The sequence below is a fragment of the Typopeltis vanoorti genome, chromosome 23 (genome assembly GCF_054136105.1).
Source record: "Typopeltis vanoorti isolate ZY-2024b chromosome 23, IOZ_Tvanoo_1.0, whole genome shotgun sequence".
Classification (NCBI taxonomy): Eukaryota; Metazoa; Arthropoda; class Arachnida; order Uropygi; family Thelyphonidae; genus Typopeltis; species Typopeltis vanoorti.
The window spans coordinates 46,853,174-46,866,328 of record NC_143571.1 but is presented as its reverse complement, the minus strand read 5'-3'; the positions used below and the strand labels follow the sequence as shown (position 1 = coordinate 46,866,328).

Below are 13,155 nucleotides of genomic sequence, written 5' to 3'. Positions count from 1 at the left end.
AAGAAACAGAACTATAGCGAGATATCCATAGTATCCAGTTATTTCTGTTAGTTGATATTTGAATATAGTGGCTTACTGGCAAGGAATGAAAAACAGACCATCTATAAGTTAATATATGACCAAATTATCTAAGAAAAATAGGCATTTCTTTTTCTTTCTTCATTTCCTGCACATATTTTATGCAAAATGTTTGGTGTATTAAGCTGCGTCAGGAATTTCTATAAATCTGTGATGAAAATGATATGAAAAATACTGGAATATATAATGCAAAATAACTCCACTGTGAGTATTATATTCTCATAAGCTCTCTAGTGTTTTTTGAAAGTTCCAAGTTTCCACACACACACACACCGAGGTATATAAATCTGAACTTATACTTTTGTAAGAAATTCCCGAGATACACAATATTTACCAAAAAATCCTCTTCTTAATTCAAAGGTCCTGATATATCATCACTACTGTTCTATCTGAAATTCATTACAGCAAACAGTCCACAGTAACAAACCATTATTTTCATCCTTATGGTCTCAATATAATGAAAGTTGATTTTATTTGACTACAAATAAAACCTTATACCAATAATGAATGGTAAAGTAAAAAATTTATCTTACCAATAGATGTTGATAATTGTGATGACTGCTGCTGCTGAGTCTGCTGAGCCCTCTGTTGTAATAACTGTATCTGTTCATATTGATCAACTGAGCTACTTGTAAATCCTGTTGCCATTTTAGCTCCTGGAACCCTTATCTGACCTGCTTGTTGCCACTGTGCTCGCAACTGAATTTGCTGTTGCTGTTGTAATACTAACATTCTTAATCTTGAATCAACTGGTGTTCCTCGCAACGCTAAAAGCCTTGGATCTAAAACTTGTGCTGGATGCCGAAAAGGCTGTTCTGGTAGTACTCCTGAACCTTTAAAAGAAATTATCTTAATTCAAAATACAAATTACGTTACATGGGGGGGGGGGGAAATGACAATATCAGGTGACAAGACTAAAATCAGTATATGGCCCCTTGGCTGGAAGATTTAGCATCTAATGGGTGCATTGTTTATTTCAAATTTTGTAGCTGTTATTCATAAATACTACCAGAAGAAGCGTGTTGCCCTCTTCTCTCCACTTCAAAGGAAAGGACAATGCATGTGTATAAATTCTACTTCAAACTGTTAGCAAAACTCAAACATCTGATTAATATTTTTAAAAGTTCAAGTTTGTTTCTGATTTTTTATTTTTCACTTTTTGATATTCATGGATTACACATTCATTCTAAAAAGATCAAATTGTGAGCCAGAATTTGTATTCATTTATTTGGTGTCATCAGTGCAGCCAGAATGGCTAGAAAAAAAAGTGATAAGCTGGAGAATTCACAATAATATTTCATCTTATTCCATTTTATCCAAATATCCAAATTCAAAAGTTCTTGCACACGCATAATGTTAAACAAAACAACATTATTGTTTAGTTTAATTCACCTCTTAGCTCTCCAAAAGAGCAACACTAAAGAGAAAGAGTTCTGATGACAAGATATGAATGCTGGGCTTAACAATACGAGGTTGCAAAACATCAGCACGGAGTAATAAATTCCCATTATTTTTAGAAAAATAACACACACACACACACGAGAGAGAGAGAGAGAGAGAGAGAGAGAGAGAGATGGGGGGGGGGGAGTCTGGAAAGTTCTGATAAACACCTAGAACAAAAACGATATTAAAGCAACTGATATAACCACAAGAAAGAACATACTAGTAGTAGACTTAAGAAGGTAACTTATGTAGTCTTATATTCTTGTATGTTCTTTCTTGTGGTTGTTTTATCAGTTTCTTTAATATCATTTTTGTTCTAGATGGTTGTCAGGACTTTACAGACCTCCTCGTACATGTACATAACAGAATATATATATATATATATATATATATATATATATATATATATATATATATATATATATATATATATATATATCTAATCCAGAACTTTTATTAATATCTCAGACATTATTTCTCATAATGGTAAACTAAGCAAATATGACAAAAGAAAACAAATTATTTTCTTCCTACATCAATAGAAAATATTACAATCAGAAATTTTTATTCACTTAGTGAAATAGCTGCTCAGTAAAGAGAAAAGGTAATGTGCTTGTTATCTTAAAACACACACACACACACACACACACACACACACACACACACACACACACACACACACACACACACACACACACACACACACACACACACACACAGTAAGAGAGCAGTGAACTATGAATAACAAGTCCAGGAAAAGTACCAACTGAATAGTAAATTTAGAGATTAAATACAATTTCTATAGGTCAAATTAAAAATACTGATTAAGGGGAGTGAGGCAAGTCCATGTCCCTTTGGTGCTCCCTAGGACCTTCTGTAGGGTACACTTCCTATAAGGATGCTAACATACCTCTGTGATGAACAATAGACAAATCAGCGGAAGAGGATTCATATCCTAACTGTGAATTGTGCGGAAGAATCTTCAGAGGAGCAGACCTCTATAAACAACCTGGTCTCAGAAGGCTCTGGCTGCCAGCAGCTGGTTAGGAAGCAGAAAGCAAATGGAAGAACCACTGCTCTATTCTCCCCAGACTAACCACCATGGCAAGCAAATCTACACAAATGGCCCTAAGTTCCTGGGATCCCTTAAATGGAACAGCGTACGAGAATCTCCAGGAGCAAAATGGAGTGCCCACTAAAACTAGGAACCTGGAATGTCAGAACCCTGTATGAAGCAGGTAGGCTAAGAAGCGCTATCCAGGAAATGAAAAGACTTGGAATTGGGATTTTAGGAATGACTGAAGTTAGGTGGCCAGGATCAGGCAAAACTCAAGTTAATGACATGACAATGTACCACTCTAGAAGTAGTGAAAACAATCATCAAAACAGAGTTAAAATAATATTAAACAAAGATGTCAACAAGACACTGTTGACCTTCATCCTCTACTCAGATAGGATGATGTTATTACAACCAAAAGTCAACCACTAGATATTAATCTTATACAGGTCTATGTCCCTACTGCTGAGAAAAATGATACCAAGATCGAAAAATTTTATGACCAATTAAAAGAACTAATGAAAAATACAAAGAAATATGATATTAACATCATCATGGGTGATTTCAATGCTCAAGTTGGGAAAGGTTGAAACAGATATATAGTTAGTGAACATGGACTGGGAACAAAACGATTTTCTGTTGTTAAAGTTCTTTTAAGAATGCTGTATATTCCTTTTATTAATGTATCTTAGTGTTATTAAACTGTTTTCATTTTTGTACATATTCCTTTTATTAATATATCTTAGTGTTATTAAACTGTTTTCATTTTTGTATATATAGAAGTGAGGACTCAAATTTGCTTAATTATTAGGGAAGTTAAGATTTTCAAGAATAGAAGAGAATTATCACAGCAATATACCTATCTATCATCGTACTTCTATGCCTAGCTCCAGTATAGAAATCTGATACCACCTGCAGCTATTTTTACAATTGGTGCAATAATGACAGGATTTAACTAACTAATAATTTTTTTACAATATGACATTACTGGTCCTGCCCATCAACATATTGGAGGTAATCAGAATTCAGAAAACCAAATATGAGAGTTGTTCAAAAAGTTTGGTAAATTTCCAATAGATGGTGACACAATTCATTCATACGAATGTTGGCACGCATCCTCTTTTTCATGACCATTGGCAAAATTTTAGCCATTTTAGTGTGATGCATAGTCCTCATTTGGAAAACATTTAAAACAACTGTGTTTGCATTTTTCATAAAAATGGAGAAAAACGATTTTCGTGCAGTGAAAATACACTTTTATTTGAAGAAGTGGACGGTCGCAGACCAAAGCTGAGTTAGATGCAGTTTATAGGGATTAAAGATTATTTATTTTGGGATAAATGAGCTCAAATGTGGTCGTAAGTCCATCAAAGATGAAGTAAGCTCCACATTCCCGACTGAGGTCACTACGAAGGAAAGGAAGGAATGACAAAATCCATGGTATCATTATGGAAGACCACGTAGTGAAAGTGCATGAGACAGCCGAGATTGTAGGCATCTCAACTGAACGGGTGCATAATATCCTGCACGAAAAATCTGTATGTGTAATGGGTGCCATGATTGTTGACTGCTGATCAAAAATGCATGCAAAAAGACATTTCAACGCAGTGTTTTCGATGTTAAATTGCAATTCACATGATTTTTTGCATCGATTCATGACTGTACACGAAACTTGTATCCACCACTACACACCTGAATCCAAGCAGCAGTCAAAACAGTGGACAATGCCCGGTAAAAGAGCACTGAAAAAAGCGAAGACCGTTTTGTCAGCTGGAAGGGTGATGGCCACTGTTTTTTGGGATTCCCAAGGAATTATCATGAGAGAACTATTTGGAAAAAGATAAGACAATAACAGGAGTCTATTATGCATCATTGTTGGACTGTTTAAAAGAAGAACTGAAGAAAAAATGGCAAAGATTGGTGCACAAAAAAGTTCTCTTTCATCAAGACAATGCACCGTCCCACACATTGGCCACTGCAATGGCAAAATTGCACAAATTGAGGATCGAATTGGTTCTACATTCAACGTAATTTCCACACTTGGCACTGTGTGACTTCTTCTTATTCCCAAACTTAAAAATTTGGCTCAGAGGGAAAAAATTTCTTCGAACAAGGATGTCATCAAGACTATTTTGCACAATTTGACAAATCCTACTTTTTAGATAGGATTAAAAAATTGGAAACTCACTGGAACAAATGTGTAGACCTTGATGGAGACTATGTTGAGAAATAAAGGTGATTTTTTCCAAAAAAATGTGTTTAATTTTTTTACCAAACTTTTCAAACAACTCTCGTAATATAGGTATTTTCCTCAACATCTGTTTATAGTGGCACAGAAGAAATTCGTTTTTTTTTCTCTAAAACTAATGAATGAAATTATATAACTCTTAGAAATGGAAACACATGAAAATAATTATGCACCACACAAAAAAGTTTGAGGAAGGTCTAATCTACTTTATATCCAAATCTGAGATTCATAAGTTAAAACTTTCAAGCACCGTTAAGTGCTCACTGATAGTTTAGTGTTTGTCTTTCTTTCTTCTCCTATATAATATAGATTTACTCAACTGGTTCTCAACCATATTAGATTATTTATTCCATTATATTTTAAAACTGAATCTGCCATCTTTACTAAAAATTGTACCTGAAGTAAAATACTTCAGATATAATCTTTAGTGCCTGATCTATAGGCTCTCCTATAGATCCTGGTCAAGAATGCAGTTCATAATTTCCATGTTCCAGCCATCTTCACAACGTTCACATTTTTGTTGCTAATTTTGACACCAAACTTGATAAAAATCATTCAATTTAACTATGAAATCCTGAAGATTTATACTGGAATTATTTAGGAGTCTAATCTCATCTGCATAAAACAAAGAGCACGTGTCCATATTTCTAATTTTGGATGTCTGGTTTAATGCCACTTTTATCATCATCATCAAATTCCTGAAATATACACTCAGTGTGTATATTATTACATGAAAGAACTGCATTATCACTAACTTCCTCTCAACAATTTTCCTAAAAAGAAATCTGTTATCTGTAAAGACTCCAACATTATCAGAACTTATATTTCTGTCTTCTAAGGCACTTTTTACAGTATGAATCCACCTAGATAGTGGTATTCTTCTGGGCCTTTTTACTAGTATCCTGGCAAAGAGCAATTGTTTTTCTAACCTTTCCTCTCCCATTCTGTTTAAGTGGCCATACCATCACCTGAGATTAGCTCTGCTAACTAACAATGTCAAGTTCTTTCATGATATCATCATTTTTCATATGATACTGCCACTGATGTCATCTCTTCACTCCTCAAATCTTTTGGAGGACTCTCATATCCATGGTCTCCAGTCTAAAATCAAGAGTTTTATTTCTAACATGCTTCTCGGATCCATAAGTTAAAATTGGTTTGAGCACTGTCTTGTGTTTTGACTAATTTCTCTCTTATTCCATATAAATTTATTCAGATGCCTTCCTACCATACCAGCTTTACTATTTCTATTGTCTATTTTCATATTTAATTTGCCATCTTCACTAAAAATTGTGCCAAATAGCTGAAATGTTTTACTTGTTCTATAGGTTCCCTGTTCACTATGCAGTTGACGGGGTCAATGTTTCTGCTTATTTTCACTATCTTCATCTTTTTGATGTTGATTTTCTTAACAAATTTATTATAGCAGTTATTCAATTAAATTAGGGAATTCTGCAGTCTTGTACTGTGTTTACTTATAAGTATAACATCATCTACATAAAGCAGAGAGCTGAGACTCACTTTTTATATCAGGTTTAATACCACTTTCCTTCATCATGAGATCCATATTGTGCGATCCACATATACTGGTTTCCAAAAGCTATAACATTTTTACTTGTATATGAAACATTTTCATGCCAACAGCCAAATGAAGATTGCCAGCATACTAATAAATTATATTACAAAAATAATATGTTATAAATTTTGTACAAAGTAAATTGCAATATGTTTTTGGCAAAAGTCACAAATATCCTAAGAACAGTTAAGGAATTAATGTACAGTGCTCACAAAAAAATATGCAGAGATTCAGTTCAGAATGGAATATGTCCACTCCGAACTGTGATGCAGCTCTCTCGCATCACTTGGAGCTAAGCATGGTACTATGTTGTGAGAGAGCTGCATCTCAGTTCGGAGTGGACATATTCCATTCTGAACTGAATCTCTGCATATTTTTTTGTGAGCACTGTACATTAATTCCTTAACTATGTTCTTAGGATATTTGTGAATTTTTGTGATTTGTGACCAGGCAAATGACCCCTCCTCCTTCAGAGCAAGGATAACACCTTGTTTGTTTTCTGGGAGGGAATTTCGAGCAGCAGTATGTTTCCCTATTGTCTCCCAAACGTGTTCTTTTGGATTGAGGTCTGAGGAGCAATCTGGCCACTCAATTTGATTGATGTCATCAGTCTCCAGAATTTTCTCCACTGCTTGTATATGGTGTGGTACTGTCATCCACAAAAATGAATTTTTTGCCTATAGCACTACACAGAACAATCAAACATGACGTTGAAGAACTTCATTGCAGTATTGTTCACCAATCACAGTCCCTTTCTCAGCACTCGTAGCATCCCTTAATCATAATGCTTCCCTTCATCATGGCCGGCCTAGTTGGCTGAGTGGTTAGTGCATCTGTTTTCCAGGCAAGAAGCTGCAGGTACGAATCCCACCAAATGCATGGATGTTTGTAATTGTCCTACAAACCAATTGCCATATGTACTGGTGCAGTTTAACCTTCGATCTCTTCAAGGCTGTTCAACTTTGATTCACTTGAAACCTTTCTTATACGCCCTTCTTTTCAATATGAAATTCAATTTTATCTTACCTCCTCAACACTAAGTAGTGATCATTTTCTGTTTCAAATCCTCTATGTGCTCTTGTGTCCCGAACTAGTGGAAAAACATCGCTAACAACTATAACATAGTCAATGTTATAGTTGTTATAACATATTCAATGTTATACAATGAGACTCATCAAATTCCTGCGATGTACCCTCAAGGGGTGTACAGGATATGATAGTACTGCATGAAAAATTTACATCATTTACTAACTTCCTATCTACAATTTTCCTCCAAATCGGTCTGTTACTTGTCAAGACACTAATATTATCAGATCTTATATTTCTATTGTTTAATGATCTTTTTACCATATCAAACCACCTATATCTCGGTCTTCCTCTGGGTCATTTTCCTGCCAACCTGGCAGAGAACACGTTTTGCTAATCTTTCCTCTCCCATTCTGTTTAAGTAACCATACTACCTGAGATTAGCTCTGCTAATGCGCTCCTGGATACCGACAAGTTCTTTTATAATATCCTCGTTTTTAATATGATATTGCCATTGATGTCATCTGTTCGTACCCCTGAACTTTCTCAGTACTCTCATATCTGCGGTCTCTAGTCTTTGGTCAAGTATATTTAATTCTGACCCAGCTCTCAGATCCATAAGTTAAAATTGGTTTGAACAGTGTGTTGTATACAGCTCATTTAGTGTTCCGACTAATTTCTCTCTTATTCCATATGAATTTATTCAATTGACTTCCTACCATACCAGCTTTATTGATTCTGTTGTCTATTTACATATTTAATTTACCGTTTTCACTAAAAATCATGATTAAGTAGCTGAAATGTTTTACTTGTTGCACACGTTTTCCATTCACAACACAGTTGACATTTTCAATGCCTCTGCCTATTTTCATTGTCTTTGTCTTTTTTTTTGCTGATCTTCATACAATATTTATTACAACAGTTATTCAATTCAGTCAGGAAATCTTGAAGATTTATAGCTGATTTATTTAGAAGTATAATATTGTCCGCATAAAGCAAAGAGCTGATATTAACATCTCCAATTTTGATATCATGTTTAATACCACTTTCCTTCATAATGTGATCCATATAGATAATGAATAACAGATGGGATAATGTACATTCTTGTCTGACACCAGGTTTAACATTAAACCATCTTCCTGTACTTCCTTCAATTCAAAGTGCTGACTTACAACTCAAATAGAGACCAAATATAGACTTGATATAATGCCCCAATGACACTATATAACTGTAGCGTTTTGAATAGGTTCTCTCTTGGCACCTTGTCATATGCCTTTTCCAGATCTATAAAACTTAAATACAGATCTTTGTTATATTCACATGATTTCTCCACTATTTGTCGTTAAGTGAAGATCTGATCCTGACAGCCTCTATTTGACCTGAATCCAGCTTGTTTTTCACCAAGCTTTTCTTACACAATTCTTCTCGATCGTTTCTCAAGTATACTTGCATAAATCTTACCAGGAACACTCAGTAGGGAAATACCTCTGTAATTCTCACATTCAGTTTTATTTCCCTTTTTATATATGGGCATTATGAAGGCTCTACTCCAATCATCGGGAATTTGTCCCTCTGTCCAGGCCTTCTGAATTATGCAGTGCAGCCATTGTAAGACTTTTATACCTCCATACTTCAACTTTTCTGGTCGAATATCATCAACTCCTGCTGCCTTTCCATATTTCAAGCCTTTGATAGCTTTTTCTACTTCAAGTATGGATATGTATTCCTGACTGCATGCCTGGTCAGTGTTTTTACCACTGTGCTCTCCCTGTTTGTTTCATTTAGCAATTTTTCAAAGTAATTATTCCATACTTCAATGATATTTTTTCTCCAGTTTTCAGTTCAGCCTTTAACATCTCTAATTCCTTTTACAGCACTCTTTCCTCCATTTCTGAGCTTCTTCAACAACCTCCAAAATATCTTGCCATCTGATATTTATTTTCTATTTTCTTACCAAAGCCTTCCCATGACTTTTGTTTAGCTAGTTTTACACAGTGTTTAGCATTCTTACATTTGTCTCTGTATTCTCTAAGAGCACAAGCTGACTTATTCGCCAGGAACTTTTGATATGCCTTCTTCTTTTCCTTCACTTCCTGTCCACCATGGAGTTCTAATTTTTCTATCCTTGCAGACAACTTCACCACATGACTCTCTAGCTGAATCACTCAGGGTTTTCTTCAAGGCTTGCCACTGAATCTCCAAGGTTTGGTTCCTGTTCTCAAACTCTTTCATTTTTTCTTCAATAAGCCTTGTGTATTTTAGTCTACAGGTCACATCTGAGAGATGCTCAACTTTTATTCGCTTTAAAACTTTCTTACATGTTATTCTTTTCAATATGAAATTCAATTTTATCCTGCTCAAGACTAAATAGTGATCACTTCCAATTTCAAATCCTCTGTACACTCTCTGGTGTCTTGCACCAGGGAGAAAACAACACTATCGACAATAGCATAGTCAATGAGAATTTTCTTATTTCTTAACTCTTCTCTCTATGTGAATTTGTGCACATTTTTATGTTAGAACATGGTGTTAGTAATAATCAGTCCATGTCCTGAGCAGATATCCAATAGGAATTTGCCATTATTATTAGCTTTGCTCTTTTCTCCAAATTTTCCCAAAATATTTTTGTATGTCTAACAATCATTTAATACTCTGCTATTTAGATCCACAACAAGGACTAACTTTTCCTTTTTTATTGCGTCAATTGCTTTCTCTAAAGCCTCAAAAAATTCCTCCACTTCTACCTTAGCAGAACCTCCTGCGGGACCATAGGCACAAATAAGCCTCATTGCCCAGTTCTCCATTCTGATATTTGCCTACTTGAGACTGCCTGCCATTCAAGAAGATTAGCCTCGTATTTAGTGTTGAATACTATGGCTACTCCTTGTTTTTCTTGATTGTCATTGCCTGAATATAACATTTTGTATTTATTGCTCAGATAGATCCCACCAGTTTTTGTCTTTTTTGTTTCAGTCCTTTATTATGTCAATGTGGTACTTATCTAATTCCTCAGCCAGCTCCAATTTTTGCCATTCAGGCTTCTTATGTTGGTAGTACTGATCTTTAACTCTGGTGATGTTAAATTGTAGGTGTGTTTTCTGATTTGTTCTGGTAGCTGACTTTTCGCTGTTTGCCCTGGTTCCCTGTCAAAAAACAACGGGGGCCTTGTTTAATCGGGCAGCACCCCAGACGGCATGAAATTCTGTTGTGTTGTACCATCAATGAGACTCTTATTTCTTATATTTTCTCTCCGTGTGAATTTGTGCACATTTTAGTGTTGGAATATGATATTAGTAATAATTAGTCCATTTCCTGAGCAGAAATGTTTCAGGCATTTACTATTATTAGCTTTGCACTTGTGTCCAAATTTTCCCAAAACAATTTTATATGTCTGGTAATCATTTCCTATGCTGCTGTTTGGATCTCCTTTTTCATTGTGTGAGCTGCCTTCTCTAATGCCACTTTTCTTTATAAACAATGCACCTGATCTTCCATTATAGCATCTTCCCCTATGTACTTTATTTCTAAAGTTTGCTTATAATATAGGCTATATATATTGCTTTAAATAATGTGCCATATACACCATATAACTGTAGGATTTTGAACAGCTCTTCTCCTGGTGCCTTATCATATGCCTTTTTAATATCTACAGATCCTCATGGAATAGTCAGCAGGAAAAATCTGTAATTTTTTATAATCAGTTGTATTTCATTTCTTATGGATAAGCACAAGGATAGCTACGGCTCTACTCCAATCATCTGTGATGTTACTTTCTCTCTGCAGCTTCCTGAATTATGCAGTATAGCCAATGAAAAATTTTTAGACTTCTATATTTCAATATTTCTAATAGAATTTCACATATTCCATGTTTTCAACATTTTAGATTTCCAATGGATTATTGAAATTCAATTATATCTGGTCTTTTTTTTTTCATCTACTCCAATTTTATTTCTCTTTTATTATGGATTGGTACTATGAGGTTGACTCCAGTCATTGGAACTGAATCTTCAGGCCCTGATTTCTAAACAATATTCCCAATAATTTTTGCCAGCCCACGTGTGCAGGAAAAATATTGTGCTCAATTTTCCGGTCTCAGACTCAATGTGTGTGTGTGTGTGGTAGTCTGTGCTCACAATAGTGAAAGCCTCAAGCCACATTGTTTGTTGCATGCTAAATATTTCTATATAAGAAATTATTTAGATATCCTCATCATATCTAAATATTTCACTGAGTGCAAATCGTATGTTGTGCTTTGATCAATCGTTATTCTGGCTAATCTTACCGTTAATGGGGGGGGGGGGGGGGGGGGAACTACAAAGCTATATTCTATTTATAACATTATCAGAGAACAAATTCAGGACGTGATCAGAAAATAGTACATTCAATTTAATAACAATAGTAATTCTGGCCTTTTTGATAATGCCCTGAATACTCTGAATTGACTGGAAAGCATCTGTTGTTTACATCACACCAAAACATGGTGTGAGCATAAATTTAAGTGTGCCTATGAAATTTTTATCAACCACCCTAATCATAACAATAATGGTGGTATAAAAATCCCAAGAATATGGATGGCACATATCCTACCCACTTAACCTTTTGGTTTAAGAGTTAATTATAATTAGGACTGCATGCAATCTAGGATATTAACTCTAATATAACAAATAATACATCAAAAGTGGTGGCCATTATGGATTAGGCCACCACTTTTGATGTATTAAAACTATCTATACGAATTTGTTCTTTTTTTTTTTTTTCCCACTAGAGGTCAAATAGTAGAATAACAGTTCATGAAATGATCACTTTGGCTTACTGTTTGAAATGTAACATAGTTTGTCTTTGTACATATGTGTATACTCCATATGATGACCTTAATATAAAGGTTGAAACGTCGGGAGATTAAAGTAATTATTTGTAACACGGTTGTAGTCTCCATAATTTTGCTGAAATGAATAACTTGCAACTTGTTGGCTGGAAAGAAGATGTGCTAACCATTCAACCGACAGAGTACGTTTTGTTTCAAATATATAAAATAGAACACACCAGTCCTGAATGTTTGTGTTAGCTAAAATTTAGCTAACAGTTTCATTTTAACAGTTACCTATTGATTGCATACTATATTTGGTATTTAACTTTTTTTTTTTTCAGTTTATTGCAAAATAGTTCTAATTATGGAATAATTTATTTTGTTATTTAACCTTTTTAAGCTCCAAAAATTATTGTTTGTGTATGTGAGGTGACTAATAAAAACCAAACAAGAAACTTAACCTGGTATAATCCTTGGCCTCATTCCTGGTGGAAACGGGTGTCTAAAGCCCTCTTCAGTACTTGCAGCTCTTGGAAGCATTACAGGAGTACCTATAACAGATTTACTTTTAGCCAAATTTCCTGACTTATGAAATATAGTTAAGTTTATTTATTGATAGAAGCAATAATTTTCTAATTATTCCTTCTATCAAATCAAAATGACATCTATCATGGCTGTTTAATTAAAAAAAATCTGCATGTCCCAAGATGAGATTTAGTCGCACATATTGAAACTGATTCTGTCAGTCACATATGTCCTATAATTTAGAAATATATATATATTCTCAAGGGCTCACGCTAGTGAGTACGGGCATGGCGAACCCGAGGCATCTGAAGCTGGACCACGCCTTACTCCATGTAATATACACCTGTTATATTATCTGTAGATTGGTCCCTAATCTTCTTTCCCTCTGTATTTCT

At 34.7% G+C, this 13,155-nt stretch overlaps 1 protein-coding gene across 1 annotated transcript in view; it reads right to left on the bottom strand.

Annotated features, from left to right (window-relative positions):
• LOC150093819 (histone-lysine N-methyltransferase 2C-like) overlaps positions 1-13,155 on the bottom strand; it is a 1,065,326-nt gene that overhangs the window by 426,166 nt on the left and 626,005 nt on the right. Inside the window, exons 41-42 of the mRNA XM_090412524.1 lie at positions 12,697-12,786; positions 612-911 (exon numbers count right to left, since the gene is read on the bottom strand). Coding sequence (XP_090268650.1) covers positions 612-911; positions 12,697-12,786 — 390 coding nt within the window. The remainder of the gene's footprint in view (positions 1-611; positions 912-12,696; positions 12,787-13,155) is intronic.